The sequence below is a fragment of the Aspergillus aculeatinus genome, assembly GCF_003184765.1.
Source record: "Aspergillus aculeatinus CBS 121060 unplaced genomic scaffold BO66scaffold_94, whole genome shotgun sequence".
NCBI classification, from domain to species: Eukaryota; Fungi; Ascomycota; class Eurotiomycetes; order Eurotiales; family Aspergillaceae; genus Aspergillus; species Aspergillus aculeatinus.
The window spans coordinates 55,679-79,305 of record NW_020291563.1 but is presented as its reverse complement, the minus strand read 5'-3'; the positions used below and the strand labels follow the sequence as shown (position 1 = coordinate 79,305).

The following is a 23,627-nucleotide window of genomic DNA, read 5'->3' as shown; positions in this document are numbered from 1 at the left end:
TTACGCCTTCCACTTGATTGTGTACGAGATGATTTGCTGTAATGGCTGCTAATATCTCATCATAGATCACTTTTCCTCGCTCTCAGCACAGATACTCATAATGAATGAAAGAAGAATATTTTATCAAACTTGAATGCTCCTGTAATTGCGTACCGTCATCCACTCAGTACAATCGTAGTCATCCTTGGTCTCTCCCCTATTCCCTATTCGAAGAAGAGATTATGCTTCTTATGCCACTCTTCCAGACTATCACTCGGATATTCCTCGTGCACCTGCTTCTTCCCCTCAGGCCAACGCGCCCACGTCGGCTTCGACCCAGCCATAATGCAAACCATCTCATCAGGCACCGGCAACTCGGTGTCGATCGCCGACGCGAACGGATGAATCAACTCCGGCCATTGCTTGTCCCACAGCCACAGCATGGTACTACAGTTGGAGCAGAAGTTCCGCTCCGACGAACAAACCTCCTCCTGATCGGTACCGCGGGCCTTGATCGCGGAATATTTCCTTTCCGTGCAAACCTCGTTGTCAGTCGGGGTTCCGAACTAAATGGATAATACAATAGTCTTGGGGCATTTCGACATACTTGATCAAATCCTTGCCTTTCTTGATGTCCAAGGTGTCGGCGATTCCGCCGAGATTGACGCTGCCGCTGTACCCGCCTACCTTGCGACAGATGCTGCAGGCGCATAGCTGGTAGGGAACTGGGGTTGAGGATTGCAGGGAGAATTCAATGCCGCCGCATTGGCAGCTGCCTTCTAGGGTCCTAATTGTTTGGTTTTTTTTAGTGTTTGAATCGAGAGTTTTAGGGGTTGTTCATTGATGCTGTAACATGCGGAGACATATCTATTGTCGCGGCTGGTGACTGTGAAAGGTGGAAAGAAGAACTCACATTGGCATTTTCGTGTGTTCGGATTACTATCCACGGAATTGTGATTTGGATTAGTGAAAGCTGCAGATGAAGTCAATCCCTTTGAAGTAGGCTGTCATGAATCATAAATATCCTGGGGTTGGACAACGTCATTGATATATCAGCGCCGCAGCTGTCCGTATCTAGGCGGGTCAGGAGGGGTGTGCCTGTACCATCTAGCGACACGCTCACAAAGAAACTACATATAACTAGGGGTCCGAGTACACTCGATTGGTCATCTAAGATATCTACTTTGGAGCCTCAGGTCCAGTCGACCAATTATCAACCTTTGTGACGCCTATCTTCCTCAAAACCTACAGGTTACATGGCCCCGGCCGAGGGTTGACCCCGCACGTATGAGTCAGGCCAGAAGCCAAACTCATGGCACTCATGGCAGCAGGCTCTGTCCTTTGGTAAGCATTAAATAGCATTTACTAAGAACTCGGACAGGTTCCAGCTCACTTTGACGAATGCGGTGGTGCATATTGAGTAGATCATCTTGAACAGATGTTTGTCATGTTTGTCATGTTTGTTTGGCGGCGCCGATCCGGGCCCTTTTTCTCCTTCCGCGGCCTGGCAGAGGCAGGACCATTGTGAATGCCCTCCGATAAACAGCCGATAAGACGTTGCTCGATCTAACAAGCTCTTTGCTTGCTCCATACTCTTCAAACCGGATTATCACCCAGCCACCTCAAGGACCGTGCCACTTAGCCTTTGCCATGGGTTTCGGAGCTCCCGGTGGTGCCGCGACCAACTACAAGCCTACGCCGTAAGTGTGATCTGATGATTTCCTCTATCTCCGGTTTTCGCAACCGCGCGCGCGGTGTGCCGTTCTGCGATGCAGGAAAACGAGCTCAGCGCTAACTTCTGAACTCGGTTGTGTATAGTCCCGAGCGTGGCAGCTTTCCCCTGGATCACTATGGTAGGCCACCCACCCTCTCTCCCTCCCTCTCCGCCGGCTCCAATTCGGCTGCGCCTGCAGGCCCTCCGCACTTCCTCGGCACATGCGCACACACGCACACACGCACAGAAAGCGGGAGAACCGAGACTGACAGATACCGGGTTGCAGGCGACTGCAAACACCTGATCTCCGATTACCTGAAATGCCTGAAATCGAACCGCGGCGTGAACGACGACGCATGTCGACAATTGGCGAAGGGGTATCTCGCTTGTCGGATGGAAAAGTATGCCCTTTCCCCCCATATTCGTGTCATACAGGATATTCCACGGGGAAAGTATGTCTGCTAATACGAGAATTTGTTCTGTGCTTGGTAGCAACCTCATGGCGCCGGACGATTTTAAGAACCTCGGGTTGACATTTGAGAAGGACAAGGCCGCCGTTGCTGCTGCTCCTGCTGAGGGGGCTGCGGCGGGGACGGAGAATAAGTCATAAGTTTGGGGGTGGTTGCGAGGGTTGTACGATAGTTCTGGGACGTTGGTGGTCTTTTGTGCAAGGCATGAGGGGCTGCTGGGTTGGTTGATGATTTTCACGATCTGGTACATTGGTATATATTCTCTCACTCTTCGTATTTTTCGGCGTCTGGGAAAGGTGGTTATCTATATTTCGTTCTATGTATGTACAGGATGTGCAGGATTATATGGTCTGTATATATGTACTGTTTTAAAGCCTTCACTCAAGCCAGTAATCTGAGGCATTCTGAGTATGTTTGTTGTGGCCTGCGATCTCATTTAGAGGTCTTATCAGAAGAGAATGCGGAAACCCCCAATTTTCCATGCGGGGAAAGCTACCTAAAGTTATCCGCACCACCGCGGCGAACGGAACTTTTAGTCCTAAAAACTTGCCTACGGACTCTCCATCCTTTCCATTTATCATTGTGTGTCTCTTCGAGCTATTCCTTAAAATGCTCACCTTCACCTACCAATAAAGAAAGATAATCGGCGAAGACCTACCCCCCTCCCAAAAAAGAAAGACGATCTCCGCCCCGCCCCATAATGTCCTCCATCGCCCGACCCCCGGACCCCTGCCTGGTCGCCATCATCCTCATCGTCCGCTCGCGCGCCGGCCCCCGCTTCGTCTTCCATTACCCCCCCAACCCGCTCAGCGAGAACGGCTTCCGCTCGGCATCCTCCTCCAAGGCGGCGTCGTCGTCATCGATCTCCTCGCGCCGCGCCTCGCGCTCGAAAGCCACGTCTTCCTCCAAACGCGATCCCAATGAGTCCAGTTCCAGTGAGGAGAGCGGGTCGTCCTCGGATGAGGATGAAGAGGAGCTCATTATTCCCCTGCAGCAGCAGCTCAACCAGTCGTCGTCGTATGTGGTTGGTGGGGGCGGCAATAGTGGGGTGAATAGTCGTCGGCCTAGTAGTTTTGGGCTCGGCGGTGGTGGTGATGATGGCGGAGGAGGAGGGACGGGTGGAGGAGGGGGAGCACGGGCTGGGATTGCTGGGTCGCCTGGTGCGGAGTCGCAGAGGGCGGGGTCCATTGGGTCGGGGAGGGGGCTGTTGCGCAGTGGTGGTGCTGGGAGTATCAAGCAACGCGGGGCGAATTCGGATGTCGAGGATGAGATATCGATTGGGGAGAAGGGGGAGGATGAGGTGGGGAGTGCGGGCTTGGGGGTCGGTGGTGGTGTTGGTGGAGGGCAAGGAGGGAGTGGAGGTGGAAGTACAGCGACTCAGGGTGAGGGAAGTGGAGGAGGAGGAGGAGGAGGAGGAGGGGTTGGTGGTGGTGGCAGTGGAGGAGCCGGTCGAGGTGGTAATGGGGCACGTCCACCCTGGGAGACGTTGCTGGGACTCCCTGCTGATGTCTGGGAGAAGCTGTTGAGTCCGTCGCGGTCGTGGCATAAACGGCGGTTCGAGGTCGGAATCAACGACCTTGCCTTCGTCGGGTGGCCGGTGTTCGTGCGGGAGGACGGCATGTGGAGGAAAGAGAGGCGCAAGAAGAGGAAGCCTCGTGCGACTTGGGAGGGAGGAGAGCTTGGCCATAATGAAAAGCCCGAGGATGATGACGAGGACGATGCTCGAGGGGAGGCGGCCGCGGACCTTTTGGCGGCTTCAACAGAGACTTTGAGTCCGAAGCAGATGACCCCCGCGGAATCTCAGCGTGCCTCGATAACCAGCATCCACTCGACCAGGGCGGCAAGTGAGTCGCTGGATGGCGATGATAAGGACTCCATGACTATGTTCAATGTGGTTTTTGTGCTGGATCCGCCTTTATTGGAGTATTCCATGCGCCTCCGGGAAATCTACGATAACATCATCAAGAAGTTCTCCAAGGCGTTGAAGTGGGAGCAAGCGCGGACGGACTACGTATGGAGGGAAGCTCGCCATATCTCGCACATCAAGGAGAAGGCGAAGGAAAAGGGTATGTGACTGTGTCCTCTGTCGACCCTTTTCGCTAATTAATCTTGTACAGGAATGTCCGTCAACAATCTCTACTCAGACCTTGTTCACCAGTCATCCCTGGCCAGGGCCATCTACACCGTATACACGAGCATATCAGCATCCAAGATTGCATCTGTCACCCTGAGTCCGGACGTTTCCATCTCATTGCAAATACCCCCCTTGACTTCGACACCGTTCCTAGCAGGACCGACCGACAAGGCATATCCTGGCCTCTGGCTCACCACCGCAGACAGTGTCACGCCGGTTGACGACCCTACTGCTGACGAAAACACTGCGCCGCATCAGGTATTAGCCAAGCACTTCGCTTTGTTGCTGCTGGACAACGAAGCAACCATCTTGAAGGATGTCGAAGCTTCTGGGGGTGCTTTGGCCCCTGCGCTTGCACATTATATTCGTTGCTCGAAACCTACCAAGTCATTCGCCCAAATAGCCGTGACCTCCGGCATACCACTGTCCACCATCCAGATGCTTGCGAGCCATTTGGTGTACTGGCGAAGAGCGCGGGCGATCCCCCCGCTTCATCAGAGAGACACCTATGTTGTATCACCAAATTGTGATCTGAGCAAATTGGAAGTGGCGACAGCTGCCTACCAAGCAGCTTTCCCGACTCTGCCTAGTCTTCCTAAGATGCTATCGGCCATGAGCGGAACCCCCAGACCGTACGGAAGCTTTATCCCCAGCAAAGACCACAAAGTCACATACTTCGCCATCTTGGCGTGGTTGCTGCGAGGTGGCTGGGTTACCCAGCTGCGTGCGTTTGCAAGGGTCAAAGTGTCTCCGGAGATCAAGATGGCGGTCGAGGCAGCCATTCGCCGGGAAGAGGTCGACAAGTATCTGAGCAAGAGCGTCGTCAAGTCGGACGCAGAGGACAGTGACGATGATGATGATGATGATGCAAACTCATCCTCGTCATCGTCCCTCGACAGTCAAGATAGCGGGGAAGAGACCCCAATGCCCGGCCGGCACAAACCAGGAAAGAAGCTAGATTTGTCCTATTCGTTGCTGGACCGGACAACATCGCTGAGAACGTCTTCTCTGCTTTTATTCCCTCATCGCGCCTCGCCGCTCGAATCCAGATGGTTAGATGAAATCATGTCGCGATTCCCCGAGCGCGATGGACCGGGTACTGGCCGGGACGGCATCAACTGTGATGGCCCCGACGCCGACCTAGACCTCGTGGAGCTGCACCCATCTTTGAAGAAATACTGGCCTCGTTTCATCAAGTATTTCAATGGATATGACGCGCTGGAGAAGATCCCGGTCCGCGAGAACTTGAAGCGCAAGTTGGTGTGGCAGCTTCTCACGCGTCTCGGACTGGTGACAGGGCAGCAGTCGTCCGTCGAGCTGGATCCCAGAGAGCAAGTCCTGGTCAGTGTACGTCATTGGTAAGGAGAAATAAGATAATTATATTGACGATTAATGAACCATAGACCGGAGAGTAATAGTGGTAAATCAGGAAAGAAAGGATCAATTAAATAGCTTGGCATAGTATCTGCCCTGGATGTATAACCTTTCAATAGATAGAAAGTACTGACGAACGCTTCTGTCAATCTTCAATTGATACAACCCAAGCAACAACACAATTGGGAAACAAGGCACGTGAACACAGTGATGAGCCCCCACAAATGGGCAACCCATTCCCCGGGCCTAATAACAATACCGAGAAAGTTCTTCAATTACACACAGTGACAATTACCCTACCCTTGCATGCTGAAACAGCCAAAAGAATTGGCAGAGGGGAAGGCCGGGATTCCCGAAGTGTTCCGAACTCGCACCGAAACGGTCAGAAAGGGCGGAAAGGAAAAGAAAATTTTAAGGATGGTTGCAACTGGAACGTGGAGCAGGTGCAGCAACTTACTTAGCAGCAGCCAACCCTAATTTCTCGACTTTTTTTTTTTTTCGAGCCACTCACTCGCCCGGGGAGGGGAGGGGGTTCCGGATTTGCGCTAAGCGATTTATGATTCAAAACCCATTGGCTCTTGGTTTGGTTTACTTGGATTCGTGATTCGTTGATGATGGAAGAGAACTGTAGACACCTTATGTACAGTATAATATATCGGCACAAGGGGAATGGGAGTATTTTGTTTGAATCCTGTCTTTGTGTTTACCTGCAGAAGAAAGTGTAGTATCTTGTTCTGTCTGGAGAAAACACGATTCTTGTTTCAAGCAGCAGCGGGAAGCTGCAGAGGGCAGAAGCTTGGGTTGGATCATTAGAGGATAGTGAACCTGTATATCAATAATAAGGCTTCGAGCGTGGTGGTCGGTTGTAGTGCCAATATGAGAGTATGGAATCTAGCAGCAAGGCTTCAGGAAGCAGCTTGGTTGTTGTTTCCCAAGGCACAGGGGGGTGATGGATTTGCCTTGCTGCGATGGCGTTGGACTACTATGTGGTTGTCATGGAACGACTGCAGGTTGACTTCGGATGGTCGGCCAAGGATGCTAATATTACACATGTCGATGGCACCAACACAATATTCTGCTCGTGAGTAAGAAAAGATCGAAACAGATCAGATGTAAGTTATAAAGGGTGACCACACAAATGAATAATTGACTGGCACTAGTTGCTTATTTGTGCCTGATTGGGTCAAACGGCATCTCTCAGTGAACCCCAACCCAACCCCTCCATTGTGTTCAGCTACAGATTCATACTCCCACAGTCTTAAGACTGGCAAGGGCAATTGGCATGACGGGTGAGTGAGGCTAGCGTCGGAGTACTGACTACCTTAGCTAGGTGCATCTGGTCATTCATGTGCCAGGACAACACTTGTGCAACCCTGCTGTCAAAAAGCAAAGCTAGACAAAACAAAATATACAGCAGTGAGGGGCTGTTTCTTCCTGGATGACCGCATCAATGGCGTCAAGTGTCAGCTTTTGCATTTGGGCGTATATATAGCCTAGCCTGGGTATACTCCATGTATGACACGAGAGGGATTCGACTAGATTCCGGACATCATTCTCCACGCGATCGCATTGTGTGATATGTACAGTATAACTATGTTGGACGTCCGGGCTGAAGTGGAGAGGGGAAGAAGATAGTGAGGGGCTACCGCGGTCAGAAAAGACGACTGACTGATGGAAGTAGCGTCGCGACCAATGAGGTACAGGACTATTGATATTTCGGCTCGAGAATTTCCTCCAGAAAAGAAATTCCTTTACGTCCATGGACCACATGAATGCTAAGAGACTGAGGAGCGAGTACAAGAGGGGGGCCATAGAACTACCACCATCAGTGTAGAGTAGATTTCATAGTAATCATCATTGTGAGGCCCCTCCCTTCAACATTTCCGTATATCGCCCGTGTCCTGTATCCTCTGGATAGTCAGTATATCCGGCTATACGATCAACTTCAGAACTCCAAGTCTTCCAAGGTGGATTCGCCGGACAATTTCACGGGGATGAGGAACGTGCAAGAGTGGTTCATACCCACGCAAAGCCCTGACATCCACTCAACTAACCGCAGTTCTTCAAGAAAAGTAGTGCGGGTATATGGAAGGAACAATGTTTTACCAGTTTTTTTTCTTTCTTTTCTTTCCCCCATCTCCGGATCTCTCCAAGTTTTAGGTAAGTTAGGTAAATCGGATACACGATTAATTACAAGGTCTGAGAGGCCCTTGTCCCTTCGTTCTTCCCCATTGATACTCATAATTTCTCTCTACAATATGTGATATTAAGCAAATTGAAACATCATCCATGATCTGCGAAGACAAGATAAAAGAGTAAAGTGTAACTGAACTGAAAGCAAAAAAGGTCGGCCAGGCGAATTCCACACAGGCTGGCTGGCTGGCTGGCTGGCTGTGAATTAACTGCCTTCTTCGGCTTCCATGTCTCTCCGGCGGCTTGTAAATTATTTCTTATGATTTTCTCTTTCCTCTGACACACACACATTATTGTCTGTCACTCACTCACACTCACTAAACTCATTAACCACTGTTACTACCAACGGGCAGTCTATTCCTTCATCCTCTTTTCGTTTTTTCCTTTTCCTTTCCCTTGACCCCCCCCCTCTCCTCCCCTCTTCTTTCCCCTCCTCCCCTCCTCTAAACTACTACTACTACTACTACCCTTACCTCCATCCATTACTGTTTGGGAACTTTCGCTTTTCCTTCATTTTCTCTCCACCGGCTCTCCGTGCCTGTGTTGCTGTAGTGAAGTGGTGCGCCTTTTTCTCCAATACACTTTTTCCGTCTTCCGATCCACACATTTCTGTGTTTCGCGGAACTACGGCTTTTCTTATTTTTTTTTTCTTCCGGCATTGAACAAGGTAACTTGATCGATTGATCACTTTGATCTTACCCATCTTGTACCTTCTCCGCACAGGTTCTGCTTCAAAACTCTTTTGTCGCAGCACCTCATTCTCATTTTGTTCTTTTTTCTGATTCCCTTCTGCTTTCCCGCACCAGGCCAATTTTCGAAAACCTCGAAGTCAAGGAGCAGTCGTCACCACGTGCAAGTCGCGCTTCTCGTCCACCTTCTACACAAGGGGCAAGTTCAACGGGTTCCTTGCGAGCTTAACCAGCGTGCATCGTTCTTAACTGTGCCCGCCCTGTCCTACTCTCGACTGCAGTTGGATCTTCCGACGGCCCGGACTTCCTAAGTACATTTCGTGAGTTTGGCAACAGTCCAGCAGCGAAAAACTCAACCCTAAACGAAAACCACCCAGGTACTCGTCGATATAGTACGGTTATTCGAGCTGCGATTTCCTGTCCTCAACGAACCTCTACGTCGATCCCTAGATCTCCCCCCTCGCTCACCGTTCCAACGGCCCTTGACGCGAACGAACCTCGGTATTCCTATCTGCATGCGATCCGTGTTCTAGATCCTAATTCCGATCAGAGCATTTGCAGACCGACCACATTTGTTACCAGCGTCATATCAGTACGAAAGGTTCGCCCTCGAAGAACAACCACAGCTACCTGCTGCCGAGTGATATCCAGCGACGGGAAGTTGCATAACGGCGGGGTTGCCTAAAGGGCGGAAGTTGTATCTTCTGCTTGCCATCGCCGGTGGAGTTATCTCACCGACCAACTGTGGTTGATTTTTCCCACGTTCTCTGGCAGAACACACCATTCCAACGCTATCTTCACTTTTTCTTCTTACCTAGAACGGTACTCTAGATACGTCTTTCACACACCAAAAAGATGGCTGCTACATTTTCCTACGCACAAGCCGCCAAGGGCGTCGCCCCAACAAACTCTCCCGCCGAGCCAGTCGCCTCGTCCAACGAGCAGAACGCCGAGGTCAGCGCGGAACAGTCGACGGATGCTGCGTCTACCAAGGTTGAGCCAGGCCCCGAATCTGAGAACGTGAATGGAACCAACGACAAGGAAGCCGAATCGTCCAGCGTTGGCAACTCTTCAACCACTTTTAGCACGCTCAAGGACGAGGATGAAGTGAATACGCCCAATGGCACCTCAGAGTCTACTTGGGACAAACAGTCTCAAGCATCAGGAGCGGAGAAGGCCACCGGCGAAGAGGAGGGTGCTGATGACAAGACGGACGAGAAGGAGAAGAGCGTACCAGCTAAGGAATTGAAGGCTGCTCCTCTCCCTGCGGTCAACATCTGGCACCAGCGCAAAGAAGCCCAGGATGCTAAAGCCAAGGCTCTGGCCGCTTTGAAGCCTGCCACAAAGACTGGAACTTCCAAGACCACGTCCGCCGCTTCCTCGACGTCAGGCGATCATCAGCAGGAGCCCGCGAAACCTCCTAAGAAGAAGGGGACTGACGGTCAGGAAAGTGCCAAGGAGCGCAAGAAGACCGAAGGTGGTAAGGGACGCGATGAGAGCGCAAGCATTCCTCCCGTGGGAGATGCTAACCTCTGGCCGACACCCGATGTTGCTCAAGGTGAGGAGAAGAAGAAGCCTCAGGAGAAATCCGATAAGAGCCCTGTCATTCGCCCTCACGGCAAGGAGAAGTGGATGCCTGTCCCATACGTCCCAACTGCCGTGTTCAACACCCCCCTTCCTTCTGCTGCCCGCCGCGGTGGAAGATCTGCCCGTGGCGGACGTGAGGGTGCTCGCAATGGCACCCATGGCGCCGACAAGAATGCTTCCGGTCAGGCCGGTCAGGGCTCTGCCAAGCAGACGACATCTGCAGACAGAGGCCGGAATGATACCAACTCTGCTCGCGCCAACTCTTTGCCTGCGCAATCTAGACGCTCTAACAGCGTTGATGCTGGACTTACCGACTCCCGCAAGCACCAGGCTGGTCGCGGACCCAAGGGCGCTGAGAACGTCAACGCTGCACAAGGTGGCAAGAATGTAAATGGAGCCGATACTTTCCCCCGTCACCACCGCGATGCTAAGCAATTTGCCAAGGGTCATGAAAAGGGCTCCGATCACCACTCCAGGAACCCCCAGTTGTCCGTCGATACCCAGGCTGCTCCGCGCTCAGGGTCCACTCGCCCGGAAAACGGCCCCAAGTCGGGCGAATTCACCGGATTCCACGACCGTAAGGACAAGGACTTCTCTCGCGAGTCGCGCGCCGACCGAGGTCGGGGCTCCCACCGTGGAGGTCGTGGAGGCCACGCCGGCTTCAATGGAGCCCCGAACGCTCATTTCCCCACCAACCACATGTCGCATCACAACTTCATGCACCCCAAGTCGTTTGGATTCGGCGACCGCCAGAGATCACAGCAACATGGACCTACCAATGGCTCGTCAGGTGGTCACAGAATGTCCTTGCGCTCCCCCTCCCTACCCAATTCTGCTGCCATGTACGGTGTCTATCCTTACCCTGGCGACATCAACACGATGTACGGCTATCAACCTATGCATGCTGGCCCGATGACCGCCATTCCTTACCAGCAGTACATGGAGCCCTTCTCCCTCATGAGCATGCTCACGATGCAATTGTAAGTGGCTACATTCTCCCAGGGCCTCCGAGTCCGCAGTATAGCTAATGCGTGCCATAGGGAATACTATTTCTCGGTTGACAACCTCTGCAAGGACTTGTTTCTTCGCAAGCACATGGATTCTCAGGGCTTTGTTGCCTTGTCCTTCATTGCCAGCTTCAAGCGGGTCAAGACCTTGACCGAGGATTTCAACCTTTTGCGTCACGTTTCTCACCAGCTGAGAAATGTCGAGTACATCACCGGCGAAGATGGAATTGACCGTTTGCGACCCCGGGATACATGGGAGCAGTGGGTACTCCCTCTCGATCAGCGCGATCAATCTGCCCAGAACGAGGGTCCCGCCACCGTCAATGTTCCCAAGCAGGATGATGCTACCGTTTTCCAAAACAACATGGATGGAGTGAATGGTTCGGTCGTAAATGGAACAGTTGATTCTCGGGCTTCGAAGACCCTCTTGTCATCCGATGCTCCGGAGTTTTCGCCATCTCAGTCTGCCAATGCTCAGACTGAAGTCGCACACGTACGGATCCCTCCAATTGAAATCTATCCCTGAGTCAGACTCTGGTGGCCACGGTATCCGAGGCAGCATTTCACAGCTGCCTATGGAATTAACGGCTCAGCGCTCTACTCAATCATTCCTAGCGATTGCTAATGCTCATCGGTTCCCAGGCGGAGTAAATATAGTCCATCTCCATGTCACTCATTTCCCTGCGTTTTGACGACCACTTACCCTAGGTGGGCATTCCGATCACTCATTCTGCGAGTCCGGTTGATTTTTACTGATGCCAGAGCAGCTGAACACACTGCCTGTGTCCTGGCTTGGGCAGCTTGTTCAAACCTACCGAGTACATGGTCGCAAATGAGAGAGATAAACCTCAAATATCATTTCCCAACCACTCCTACAACGACTCTCATACCTTCCCACACGAGCACCGATCCATATCCTCTACCAGAACCTCTAAATTGTGACCGCTCTCGACTCTCACCCCGCATCCTTACCATCCGAAAACTTCCAATGCACAAATGTACAATGATGTTCCCAGAGCTTAGCGTTTGATGATCGATATTTCTACACGAAACGTCAGCAACGGCTCTACCGTTCTGGTTTGCGGTGTTCCTTTATGAGCAGCAAGGTCTTGATCACAAACAAGGTCATACCAGATTCTGTTCGGCTTACTGAGAGGAGGTTTACTCATGTTCAAGCTGCACTGCAACCTGACATGGATAATCCCCGTCTATAAGTCTGCCCAAAGATGACTGTTCAATGAATGCTAGCCTGACTGCCGAGCTGCAAAAGTGATTTGTCTTTTCTTGCTTCTTGCTTTTTGCCCCATGTTCCCATTACCATTTATGTTTTTATTGTGATTCTGCCGTCATGACATGCATCTATGTTTGTTTCGAATCTCCCGACGACCCTTCCCAGTGAAGTGAATTGAATTACACACACTCACGCACCTGGCTTCTCTCTATTCAAGGTTTTCGTGCGTTCATACTTTACTCTCTACCTGTTTTCCTTTGCTTCAGTCCTGGGAGGTTTCAAAATTTCTGGAGTCCGGGCATGTTTTTACTGGGCAGTATCCCATACCTGATGCTTGCTTCTGTGGTGCGCCGGGCTAAATCTTTCCACGACCATAGACTGTTTATCTGGGATTCTTATCTTTCCTAATACTGCGCTACTGTCTCACCTTTGCTGTTTCGATTTTTAGTACGAATGGAACAAAGAAAACCCAACAAAAGGATAATTGCTTTATGGTCTTTCTCATTGCTTCAGAACCGCTGGCACAAGTTCATCATCACCGCGGACGGGTATTCAGCTTACTATGGTTTCAACGGAGCGTCGGAGTCGCTTCTGTGCTTCTCTATATCGCCTGTCCTTCGCAACCCAAGGCATGATTGATGCGCTGCCTAACCCTTTATACTGCATTGATCTGGTGTTATCGGACTCTTGGGCTATTTATCTCAATTTGCATCCGGGGTATGCGTCTGAGTATCTGGTGTTTTAGTTATTTCGATTACAGAGAGCTAGGTTCATGTCCAGTCTAATAATGCTGTTTGCTGTTTGAAGCCTGAAGTATCAGATGTCTTTTGAAGCAGTGGCCTGTTCTCGTATATCATCAATCTTATAATTAACCGCGTGTTTAAGCTTCGTGCGAGGGGCGACGCAAAGAAGGTAGTATTGAGAATGGGCAGATGCATAGCAACAAATCAAGGGTATAGTAAAAGTAATTTCCCAAGTCCGGACGCTGGCAAGCAACCATGGGGAGATGACTAATCATTGCCTGCTGAGGCGGAGATCGGAGAAGCGGCGCCATGAACCAGAGCCGTCTCAGCTTCATCTACGGAGTACGTTATCTAGTTACCGCCACCACTGTTCATTTCAATCAGAACTTCGGACTAGTCTCACACCACTCGCAGACATCGTCGATTTATCATGGACGTGGCTTCGCGGCAGTCATTGAGGCTGCTCCAGTCCTCCCACAGCCGACTCCTCAATTCAAGCTCCCTCCGCGGGTCATCCACAGTCACAGCGAACACCTTGAATCGGATTCGACGGAGAGATGTCTCCAATTCAGCTCGCAGATTGGCTCCAGAATCCTCTTTCTTAAATATGGGCCCGGCGTCCCTGCAGTCAGGGGGCCCGCATACATACTTCTCCAATCGCCAGACGCTGCCTCTCAACACCGTGGTTCGATTCGTACCTCAACAGACGGCATGGATTGTTGAGCGCATGGGCAAGTTCCACCGGATTCTGGAACCTGGTCTTGCGTTCATGATACCCTTCATCGACCGAATTGCCTACGTCAAGAGCTTAAAGGAATCTGCTATTGAGATACCTAGTCAGAACGCCATTACCGCCGACAATGTGACGTTGGAATTGGATGGTGTATTGTACACACGGGTGGTGGATGCATATAAGGCCAGGTAAGTTGATCTAGGTTCAATACACTCTGTGATCGGTGACGATGTTCGAGTTCTTGCCTCTGCCTGTTTCGTATATCACCAACTGAGCTGACGCTGGACCCACCTGCTTCTAGCTACGGGGTTGAGGACGCCGAGTACGCCATCTCCCAGCTTGCGCAGACGACCATGCGCTCGGAAATCGGTCAGCTTACCCTGGATCACGTCCTAAAAGAACGCGCGACACTTAACACCAACATCACGCAAGCTATCAACGAGGCCGCTCAAAGCTGGGGAGTCGTTTGTCTACGTTATGAGATCCGGGATATCCACGCCCCAGAAGGGGTGGTCGCAGCGATGCACCGCCAGGTCACGGCGGAACGCTCGAAGCGAGCGGAAATCCTTGACTCTGAGGGTCAGCGCCAAAGTGCCATCAACATTGCCGAGGGTCGCAAACAGTCGGTCATCCTGGCTTCTGAAGCTATGCGCGCCGAACGCATTAACCAGGCGGCTGGTGAGGCCGAGGCTATTTTGCTCAAGGCGCAGGCTACCGCGAAGGGCATCGACCTTGTTGCCAAGGCTATTGAGGCCGGTCAAGAGAACGCCCACGGAGCTCTGAGTCTCAGTGTTGCCGAGAAGTACGTTGATGCATTCTCCAAGTTGGCCAAGGAAGGTACCGCTGTTGTTGTCCCTGGCAATGTTGGAGACATGGGTAATATGATTGCCCAAGCCATGGCCGTTTACGGCAAGGTCAGTCAAAGCCAGGCGCACGCTCTCGCATCGAAAGCTCTAGATGTGCAGGGCCCCGCTCAGACCGAACCGTCCAGCAGTTCCAAGGCCGCTGAGCAAACGGCAGAGCGCCACCCCAGCGACGATGTCTCCGAACCCGCTCTAGAGGAATTCGATCAGACAATCCAGTCGAAGAATTGACGTGAAGCGACTCCAATCCGGTGCTTCACCCAACTCCGTTGCCAACTTTAGCATCCTTGTATACTCACCGCTGGGTTCTAATATCTCCTCGGCTGCCCTCCATTATATTATCAGCTTACGATCTCTCTCACATGACAACGATACTCTTATAACCTCATCTGTAACTTTAGTCTTGTTCTTAGCCACCTGCTATGGTCGTTCCATTGGATCCTTTGTCCGCCATATTCTTTCGCATGAGCGACGTTGTACGAGCTGCAGTTTACCTGTTTAGTCAGAGAGAGGGCTCTCTTCTCTCTGGCTTTATGTACAGTAGATAAAAAGCAAGATCAATAGCTTGGAACCATTGTGTATCTCTCGTAGGTAGATGTTTGCATGTTTCAAATTGACGAGTTGCGCATTTCTGGCACCTGCTACTAGGTACTAGGTATAATCCAGACCGTTTCAGATAACTATGGGCAGGAAGGAGCTCGGGCCACCGCCTCCCGCGCCGCCCATTCTGGAGATCGCGACTTTTGAGTAGAAACGAGCGCGCTTTCATCGGACCAAGGTCCGCGTTCACTCCGCCAAATCCTCCTCCTCCTCTTCCTCCTCCTCTCCTCCTCCCCAACGACCAGACCAAGTGGTCTTCCTCACAACCTCATACTCATACTCGTCTACTCATAGCTGCGGACTGACAGGCCCATGGTCCGATGAGCCGGGGACAAGATTGCTTTGCGATGCTCCATCTAAGCAGTCCCTCATCCACGTCTATTTGCCTGTGATCAGCTCCGAACACGGACCTCGCCAACAACGAACTTTAAGCGAGCTGCCTTTCTTCTCCTTCCCTTCCCCGCGACTAGAGCGACCAAGCGATAAGCTACTGCGATGCATATTATAAAGCCAGTCTGGCTGACACATGGGGGTATGTTTCGTGACCTCTTGTCGTCGAGCGAATTTGCTGGGCAGAATCGTTCTCCCTTCACATTTGCTGGCGCGGTCGGTGTTTCTCGAATCGGCTTAAGCTAACCGTCTTCCTTCTTGGATATTCTTTACAGGCGAAAGAAAGGATTTTGAAGTATATAGCTGCGATGTATCTCCCGATGGATCTCGCTTGGTCACAGCGGCTGGAGGTTAGTGATGGGCAATTCCCCCCTCCCCCCCGGGACATAGGTGCATTCATGGTTTGATGGGATGAGCGCTAACTAGAAATGTTTCCCTTTGCGATTCTCAGATGGTTATGTTCGGATCTGGTCTACGGAAGCGATTTGCAATACAGAGGACCCGCAGCATGCCAGTAAGCCGAAGCAGCTGGCTTCCATGAGCAATCACTCCGGCACGATTCACACGGTCCGATTTTCGCCCAACGGGAAATACTTGGCGTCGGGGGCAGATGACAAGATTGTGTGCATATACACGCTGGATGCCAACCCTCCATCTCATGCGTCAACGTTCGGTGGGTACCAGGAAGTCCGCAATAAAGTGGTTCGGCTGAACGAACACTGGCTAATGGGCTCGTGCTACGATTTCTAGGGTCCAACGAGGCACCCCCTGTGGAGAATTGGCGCACCATCCGAAGATTGATCGGCCACGACAACGACGTTCAAGATCTAGGCTGGTCGTACGATTCTTCCATTCTGGTCTCCGTTGGCTTGGATTCCAAGGTCGTGGTATGGTCGGGACACACATTCGAGAAGCTCAAGACCCTGTCTATCCACCAGAGCCATGTCAAGGGGATCACATTCGACCCCGCAAACAAATACTTCGCTACGGCGAGCGACGATCGCACGGTTCGCATTTTCCGATTCACGTCGCCTGCTCCTAATTCCACCGCCCATGACCAAATGAACAACTTCATTCTCGAACAGACCATTACTGCACCCTTCTCAAATTCGCCCCTCACCGCATATTTCCGTCGTTGCTCGTGGTCGCCCGATGGTATGCATATCGCGGCCGCGAATGCGGTCAACGGCCCCGTGAGCTCTGTCGCGATCATCAATCGGGGGACATGGGACGGTGACATCAACCTCATTGGGCACGAAGCTCCTGTCGAAGTGTGCGCTTTCTCTCCGCGACTTTACTCTCCGGAGCCAATCAACAAGCAAGCCGTGGATAGCCAAGGGCATGCGGTGCACAACGCCGTTACCGTCATTGCTTGCGCAGGAGGAGATAAGTCCCTTAGTATCTGGATCACTAGCAATCCCAGACCGATTGTGGTAGCGCAAGAACTAGCTGCCAAGTCGATATCTGATTTGGCCTGGAGTCCGGACGGGAAGTGCCTCTACGCGACTGCGCTCGACGGTACGATTCTTATGGTTCGGTTTGAAGACGGCGATCTCGGATATGCAATGGAAATGGAAGAGAACGAGAAGTCGCTCACCAAGTTCGGCACTAACCGCCGAGGCGCGGGTATTGCAGAGACTACGGATGGTCTACTGCTGGAGGAGAAGAGCAAGGCTGGAGAAATCAAAGGCGTCGAAGGTCGCATGGGGGCTCTGATGGGCGACGACCACACAACAGCCGAGGCCACGGCCAATGGAAAACCGGCGCCAGCACAGTCGAATGGCGTCACTACAACTGCTGCTCCATCACCCGCTTCAGATGCCCAAAAGGCCCAGCCCAATGGCACAGCAACGACAACAGCGGCACCGGAGCCGGAGAAGCCTGATCCTTATCAGGCCAAACTCGAGAGGTTGAAGCAGCGTCCCACATATACGAAGGATGGAAGAAAGCGGATAGCTCCTCTCTTAGTGTCTGGAGCTGGCGCTGCCGAATCATCCCTCCCCCAGTCTCGATTAATGGCATCAGTCAGCAGTCAAGTCAAGGCTGATACCCCGCAATCGATTATCGATCTTTCAAAGCCTTTCGACGGGCTACCCAAGGGCGGTCTCCCAGCGATGATTCTCGGAAACAAGCGCAAGCTCGCTCAGCTTGAGGGTGACGATGATGGGCATATCGAGAAGCGTGTGGCTCTGGCGAGCCAGAACGGGGCGACCCCGATTCTTGCTCACACGCCTGACGGCCTGCTACCTGCGCAGACCCAGCCCGCACCAGAAGGCCAGCAACAAACGCCAGAATATATACGGCCTGCAGTCACGAATCCTTGCATGGCCATTAGCCAGCTCCGGCTAGCTGTTCCCAAAATTCGAAGTCACATCCTACGGGCTATCGACCCTACAGGCAAACCCACGGAGCCCCCGGGCACATCCAGCGAGTCTAGCAAATCACGAGTTGATGTTATCTTCGAAGCCCGTAACCCGTCCCCGGCAAGCTTGACTGGACGGGTCGTTGACCGAGAACCCGTTCGCCTCACCTTGTTCCGTGGTGAGCAGCCCTTGTGGCAGGATTACCTCCCGCGCCCTGTTTTGCTGGTGACAGGTAATCAGAGCATGTGGGCTGCAGCCTGCGAGGAGGGGTCTGTGTACATCTGGACTCCAGCTGGGCGTCGCTTAGTCAGTGCGCTGGTGCTAGAAGCACAACCAGTAATTCTCGAGTGCAATGGTCCGTGGATTCTCTGCATCACGGCTGTGGGGATGTGCTACGTCTGGAATGTGAAGCACCTCTCCTCGCCCCATCCGCCCATCTCCCTTCAGCCGGTGCTCGATGCGGCCATTCACACCTTGGGTACTCAGCCCACGACTGCTCCCGCAATCACCAATGCTCGAATCAATTCCGAAGGGCGGATAGTTGTCGCATTGACGAATGGTGAGGGGTACTCCTATTCCCCGTCCATGTACACATGGCAGCGGATCTCAGAGAGCTGGTGGGCCGTCGGCAGTCAGTATTGGAACACCACAGATGCTCCTGTGGGCAATCTTCAATCGGCCGATGCGCAGCAGGATAAGGCCGCCAAGGCAGCAGTGTCCGCCGGTATTGTACCGTTCTTAGAACGCAATACAACCAACGAGACGTTGCTGCGGGGTCGTGCGTACTTCCTGCAGCGGCTGATCAAGGTCCTACTTTCACGCGAGGGCTACGAAGGCTTTGAGTCCAGCGTATCCATCGCTCACTTGGAGAATCGCGTGGCTGCCGCGCTCTCTTTGGGGGCCAAGGATGAATTCCGTCTCTACCTCTCGATGTACGCCAAGCGTTTAGGCGCGGAAGGGCTGAAGATGAAGGTGGAGGAGCTCCTCAAAGGCCTGATCGGTGGTCTGTTTGAGGAGGATGACACGGGTAGCGTTCGTCGTTTGCAGGACAATGAGCAAGAGGATCGGAATTGGCGCGAGAGCTCCGAGACGCTCTGTGGCTGGCCACGGGAAGTGTTGCTCAAGGAAGTGATACTGTCGCTCGGTAGGTTCTGGCCGCTGTACTACGTTTCTTGTTCCATGCTTGCTAACCAGGTTACTTTCTAGGCAAACATCGGGATCTCCAGCGGGTGACGGTGCCATATGCGAAACTGCTGGGGATGGTGGACAACGAATCGGAAGTGGGCGATGCCATGGAGACGTAGACTTCTTTCCTTGCAGCAGCTTTCAAACCGATGATTGCGTTTGGCGTTCTGTTGGCGTTGCGTAGTCAAATTCACTCCATACCGATCGGGGGACGGATGGATGTATGCATGCATGGGACTGAGGGAGGGCTTCTTTTCCTTTCATTTAAGCATCATGCGGATCGCGCTTGCAATATTATGTACTATATTGAAGTTAATCTTGACCATGGTCGGAGGTGTTTATTGCAATTCGCTTCGGCGACAGCGACAGCTACAGCTCCTCGCTATGTGCTATATAGGAGTAGAGTCATGGGAACGACGACACGTGATGAGACAGGGTTTGCAGGGCTGGCGAGTCATGTGGGCGGTGAGGGGTGACGAAAAAAGAACAGGGCGTCTCTCCACCGCACACAACCTGAGAAGCACGCGTCATACTACTTGCTGTGCTTTGTTGCTTTGTTGCTTTGTTGCTTAACCACTCATCTTCAATTGGAAACCAATTGGGCCTGTAAAGCCTGTAAAAGATCTTTTCCAATTCTACCTACTCATAAACCACCAATTTCCGCCCACAGCTTTGCTGGTGGGCATCGTCATCACGTCTCCTTCACAGCCGGGCCACCTGCTGTTACTTTCATTCCGCTTCCATCGCTCCGCAGCTGGTCCTGCTTTGGCCTCGCGCCTGATCCAATCTCAATCTCTCTTCCTCAACCCCTCCTCCTCTTCCTCCTCTTCCACCTCTTTTACCTCCCCCTCCTTCTCCTTCTCCTCCCCGCTCTCCTTCCTCTCCCGCCGGTCCTATTCCAGCAAGAAGAAGAAATCCTCCAAAATGCCCCCCAAGAAGGCTGTCGTGCAAGAGAAGGTCCTTCTGGGCCGCCCAGGAAATAACCTGAAGAGTGGTATCGTATGTGAGCATTGACCCCACCGACTAATTTTCCTTTCTGCTTTTTCCCAAATCTTTTTTTGACCCTGCCCGTTCTGCTGCCCCTCCCAGCCTTCCGAATTTTTTATCCGTTCCCCTTTCTTACCCTATTTAACCTCGCTTCCCATGCATGAAAAAAATTTCTTCCTTTCTTTTTTCCCTTCAACACCATAATTCCCACACAATCCTTTGTAGGAATTAAGGAACACAAGATGGTTTAACATCTTTCTAGGTTGGTCTCGCCAACGTCGGCAAGTCCACTCTCTTCCAGGCTATCACGAAGTCTACGCTGGGTAACCCCGCCAACTTCCCCTATGCCACCATCGACCCCGAGGAAGCTCGTGTCATCGTCCCCGATGACCGCTTCGACTGGCTGTGCGAGCACTACAAGCCCAAGTCCGTGGTGCCTGCCAACTTGACCGTGTATGATATCGCCGGTCTGACCCGCGGTGCCTCCACTGGTGCTGGTCTCGGTAACTCGTTCTTGTCTCACATCCGCGCCGTCGATGCCATCTTCCAGGTCGTTCGTTGCTTCGACGATGCTGAGATCATCCACGTCGAGGGTGACGTCGACCCCGTTCGTGACTTGAACATCATCAGCGAGGAGCTGCGCGTCAAGGATATCGAGTTCGTCGAGAAGGCGCTCGAGGCCCTCCAGAAGCAGACCAAGCGTGGTGGTCAGACTCTGGAGATGAAGAAGCTGCGCGAGGAGGAGGGTACTGTTGCCAAGGTCCTCGAGTGGCTGCGCGAGGGCAAGGATGTCCGCAAGGGTGAATGGGGCCCTAAGGAGGTACGTTTATCATTCTCCCCCTTTGCACTTTTTTTTCCAGCCCTCCTACCCATTATTATGATGAATAAGAGCATCGCTCGAATATAACCCAGCTCGTCGAGTGGCCTCATTTTATTTACAACGCAGAGGCCACATTGAGAGAAAATCCTATCTGATAATTTACTTTCTATCGCTATTCATACCGAATGTCGCGTGATGGAAATAGAGTGCTAATCAGTGTCGCTCTATAGGTCGAGACTATCAACCCTCTCATGTTGTTGACGGCTAAGCCCGTTGTCTACCTGGTCAACCTGAGCGAGAAGGACTACATCCGCCAGAAGAACAAGTACCTGCCCAAGGTGTTCGAGTGGATCAAGACCAACTCTCCCGGTGACCCCCTGATCCCCATTTCCGTCTCCTTCGAGGAGCGCCTGACCCGGTTCGAGGACGATGCCGCCGCCCTCGAGGAGTGCAAGAGCCTGAACACCAAGTCCGCCCTGCCCAAGGTGATCACCACCATGCGTCAGTCGTTGAACTTGGCCAGCTTCTTCACCACTGGTACCGACGAGGTCCGTCAATGGACCATCCGCAAGGGTATCAAGGCCCCTGCCGCGGCCGGTGTCATCCACACCGACTTCGAGAAGACCTTCATCCAGGCCATCGTGTACAACTACGCTACCCTGCGTGAGTACGGCGACGAAGGCGCCGTCAAGGCCGCCGGTAAGATCATGACCAAGGGCAAGGATTACGTCGTCGAGGACGGCGACATCCTGCTGATCAAGGCCGGTGCTGCTCGCAGCTAGATGTAGTTGTCGGGTGAAAATGACTTGTAGCAATCAAAAATGAAATTGTTATGAATTGTCCGCTGAGTGTCCGAGTAGATCTGAATGTAGAAAAGGTGCTGCTTGTGTCGGTCTGCTACAAGTACTCCATCAAACGATATTTCTCACAGGTTTTGTAGCGCATCTGCTTTAGGAACTACTCACGTAAGGTCCTACACGGCCCTGGACGCGGTTTTGTACGGGATGCTGGTTGCGTCACTGGCTAGTGGTAGAACGACATGCGGTCTGTTCCTATACAGCATAACCAATTACCTTCTGCATTGTTGCGTTGAAACTGTTGTGAGGTGCTTGGTACGGACAACGCTGTTTCTCGTCCTCGCCTTTCGTATGTATCAACTCTTGGAGGATCTACGCATAATAATCCGATCGGAGGTACAAATAACAACTTAAGATCAGGGGGTACGACGAGCTGGAAGGAAAAGATTGCTCATTCATGGACCAAAGCACCATGGGTTGTAGCTTAGATTGCACGGGCCAATATATACCAAGAAGAACAACAAAAAGCTTACCTGGAAGAAGCGCCCAAGCAGTAGACTACTCATACTTTGAATGATGTCCATCGACGTGCTCGTCGAGTTGGGAAACAGAGGATGCGAGAGAGAGAGAGAGAGAGAGAGAGAGAGAGAGAGAGAGAGAGAGAGAGAGAGAGAGTATGAAGCACGTGACCGGTCGCCTTCCCCGCAACGCCCACCTGCAGATAATGCCATCCGCCGCCGCGATCCCAACAACAGGTTCCGAGAATCCACAGCATCAGACACCATGTTCAAAAAAGAGTGAGTTCGTTCTGCAGTTGGGAGGGGCAGGATTTCCCTACAATGATCGCAATTTCCAACATCAATTCCCCCGCATCCACAATACAACAAAAGCAATCCTGAAGGGAAATCATTCTTACCCCGCCTACCTACCTACCTTTTCCCAAACTACCTACAAGCCAGCTCACTGAACTTCCGATCCCTCCTAGCACCCCTCTATTCTCCATTGTATGGAAACCCCCAAGCTAACGATTCGCTCTTTCGGTAACGTGACAGAATCCCCCCGAGCAACCGCTCGAAAGTCAAATCCAGCGTGCAGCGCGCCCTGCGCCAACGCTTCCTGGAGACCTACCCGGGCTTCGAGCCGTACATCGAGGAGGTCCTGCCCAAGAAAGCCCAGCTGGATGCCGTGAAGCTGTACGCGTTCCCCTTTTCTCCCAGCCTAGCTGCGCGCCCCCCCAACCCCGCAAGTCAGCTAATCAAAAAGCAAAACAGCCCCGAAAGAGCCACCCTCTACAGCATCGACTCCACCCCGCTCTTCTTCCAACCGCTCGACGGCCCGCCGATCCCGCATCTGAAGCTTGTGCACGCCTACCCGGACGCCCTGCCGACGGTGCAGATCGATCGCGGCGCCATCCGGTTCGTGCTCTCGGGCGCGGCGCTCATGGCGCCGGGCTTGACGTCGGCGGGCGGGAAGTTGCCGGACACCGAGCATGCGGTGGAGGCGGGGCAGGTGGTGGCGGTTAAGGCCGAGGGGAAGGAGACGGTTTGTCTGGTCGGGGTGTTGAAGGTCGGGACCGAGGAGATCAAGGCGAAGGGGAAGGGGGTCGTTTTGGATGAGGGGCATTATCTTGGGGATGGGCTTTGGAGGATGGTTTTGGATTAGACTTTTCGCCAACTGGGATGAGAGGGGTTGGAGGGGGGGGGGGGGGGAGATCCGGGGATCAGGGAAGGGAGTTTAGATGGTGAGGGTGTGGTTGGGTTCTGTTACT

General features: G+C 52.6%; 7 protein-coding genes across 7 annotated transcripts; 6 read left to right on the top strand and 1 right to left on the bottom strand.

Annotated features, from left to right (window-relative positions):
* Window positions 1-139: 139 nt before the first annotated feature.
* BO66DRAFT_396584 (GFA family protein) lies at window positions 140-1,062 on the bottom strand. The gene is made up of 3 exons (XM_025648511.1): window positions 893-1,062; window positions 587-766; window positions 140-507 (listed from the first exon to the last, which is right to left on the bottom strand). The coding sequence occupies exons 1-3, from the start codon at window positions 898-900 to the stop codon at window positions 204-206; spliced, it is 492 nt and encodes a 163-aa protein (XP_025497784.1). The 5' UTR covers window positions 901-1,062; the 3' UTR covers window positions 140-203.
* A 253-nt stretch (window positions 1,063-1,315) lies between these two features.
* On the top strand, window positions 1,316-2,583 carry BO66DRAFT_396583 (coiled-coil-helix-coiled-coil-helix domain-containing protein). The gene is made up of 4 exons (XM_025648510.1): window positions 1,316-1,679; window positions 1,798-1,832; window positions 1,980-2,094; window positions 2,186-2,583. The coding sequence occupies exons 1-4, from the start codon at window positions 1,630-1,632 to the stop codon at window positions 2,301-2,303; spliced, it is 318 nt and encodes a 105-aa protein (XP_025497783.1). The 5' UTR covers window positions 1,316-1,629; the 3' UTR covers window positions 2,304-2,583.
* Window positions 2,584-2,863: 280 nt separating this feature from the next.
* On the top strand, window positions 2,864-5,661 carry BO66DRAFT_362089 (nitrogen permease regulator 3 family protein; the record flags this gene model as incomplete). Its single annotated transcript, XM_025645055.1, has 4 exons — window positions 2,864-3,248; window positions 3,297-3,470; window positions 3,618-4,229; window positions 4,281-5,661. The coding sequence occupies 4 exons, from the start codon at window positions 2,864-2,866 to the stop codon at window positions 5,657-5,659; spliced, it is 2,550 nt and encodes an 849-aa protein (XP_025497782.1).
* A 3,404-nt stretch (window positions 5,662-9,065) lies between these two features.
* On the top strand, window positions 9,066-11,797 carry BO66DRAFT_257325 (La domain family). Its single transcript, XM_025643014.1, has 2 exons — window positions 9,066-11,120; window positions 11,181-11,797. The coding sequence occupies exons 1-2, from the start codon at window positions 9,409-9,411 to the stop codon at window positions 11,671-11,673; spliced, it is 2,205 nt and encodes a 734-aa protein (XP_025497781.1). The 5' UTR covers window positions 9,066-9,408; the 3' UTR covers window positions 11,674-11,797.
* A 1,659-nt stretch (window positions 11,798-13,456) lies between these two features.
* On the top strand, window positions 13,457-15,289 carry BO66DRAFT_396580 (SPFH domain-containing protein). Its single transcript, XM_025648509.1, has 2 exons — window positions 13,457-14,042; window positions 14,156-15,289. The coding sequence occupies exons 1-2, from the start codon at window positions 13,552-13,554 to the stop codon at window positions 14,946-14,948; spliced, it is 1,284 nt and encodes a 427-aa protein (XP_025497780.1). The 5' UTR covers window positions 13,457-13,551; the 3' UTR covers window positions 14,949-15,289.
* A 202-nt stretch (window positions 15,290-15,491) lies between these two features.
* hir1 (putative histone transcription regulator Hir1) lies at window positions 15,492-19,664 on the top strand. Its single transcript, XM_025653306.1, has 5 exons — window positions 15,492-15,849; window positions 15,983-16,057; window positions 16,159-16,380; window positions 16,458-19,214; window positions 19,277-19,664. Exons 1-5 carry the CDS (start codon window positions 15,813-15,815, stop codon window positions 19,372-19,374), a joined length of 3,189 nt encoding a protein of 1,062 aa, XP_025497779.1. The 5' UTR covers window positions 15,492-15,812; the 3' UTR covers window positions 19,375-19,664.
* Window positions 19,665-20,179: 515 nt separating this feature from the next.
* Window positions 20,180-23,521, top strand: BO66DRAFT_416290 (GTP-binding protein YchF; the record flags this gene model as incomplete). Its single annotated transcript, XM_025649589.1, has 6 exons — window positions 20,180-20,254; window positions 20,505-21,062; window positions 21,293-21,827; window position 22,656; window positions 22,912-23,052; window positions 23,131-23,521. 6 exons carry the CDS (start codon window positions 20,180-20,182, stop codon window positions 23,519-23,521), a joined length of 1,701 nt encoding a protein of 566 aa, XP_025497778.1.
* Between the last annotated feature and the right edge of the window lie 106 nt (window positions 23,522-23,627).

Excerpts from the sequence above, each read along its gene's own strand:
- BO66DRAFT_396580 (XM_025648509.1), top strand. The coding sequence starts at position 13,552 with ATGGACGTGGCTTCGCGGCAGTCATTGAGGCTGCTCCAGTCCTCCCAC. Across the intron at positions 14,043-14,155 it reads GTGGATGCATATAAGGCCAG|CTACGGGGTTGAGGACGCCG; the intron begins GTAAGTTGATCT and ends ACCTGCTTCTAG.
- BO66DRAFT_396584 (XM_025648511.1), bottom strand. Across the intron at positions 508-586 it reads AAAGGCAAGGATTTGATCAA|GAAATATTCCGCGATCAAGG; the intron begins GTATGTCGAAAT and ends TTGCACGGAAAG.
- BO66DRAFT_396583 (XM_025648510.1), top strand. The coding sequence starts at position 1,630 with ATGGGTTTCGGAGCTCCCGGTGGTGCCGCGACCAACTACAAGCCTACG. Across the intron at positions 1,680-1,797 it reads ACCAACTACAAGCCTACGCC|TCCCGAGCGTGGCAGCTTTC; the intron begins GTAAGTGTGATC and ends GGTTGTGTATAG. Across the intron at positions 2,095-2,185 it reads CTCGCTTGTCGGATGGAAAA|CAACCTCATGGCGCCGGACG; the intron begins GTATGCCCTTTC and ends TGTGCTTGGTAG.
- BO66DRAFT_257325 (XM_025643014.1), top strand. The coding sequence starts at position 9,409 with ATGGCTGCTACATTTTCCTACGCACAAGCCGCCAAGGGCGTCGCCCCA. Across the intron at positions 11,121-11,180 it reads AGCATGCTCACGATGCAATT|GGAATACTATTTCTCGGTTG; the intron begins GTAAGTGGCTAC and ends TGCGTGCCATAG.
- hir1 (XM_025653306.1), top strand. The coding sequence starts at position 15,813 with ATGCATATTATAAAGCCAGTCTGGCTGACACATGGGG. Across the intron at positions 15,850-15,982 it reads AGTCTGGCTGACACATGGGG|GCGAAAGAAAGGATTTTGAA; the intron begins GTATGTTTCGTG and ends TATTCTTTACAG. Across the intron at positions 16,058-16,158 it reads CTTGGTCACAGCGGCTGGAG|ATGGTTATGTTCGGATCTGG; the intron begins GTTAGTGATGGG and ends TGCGATTCTCAG.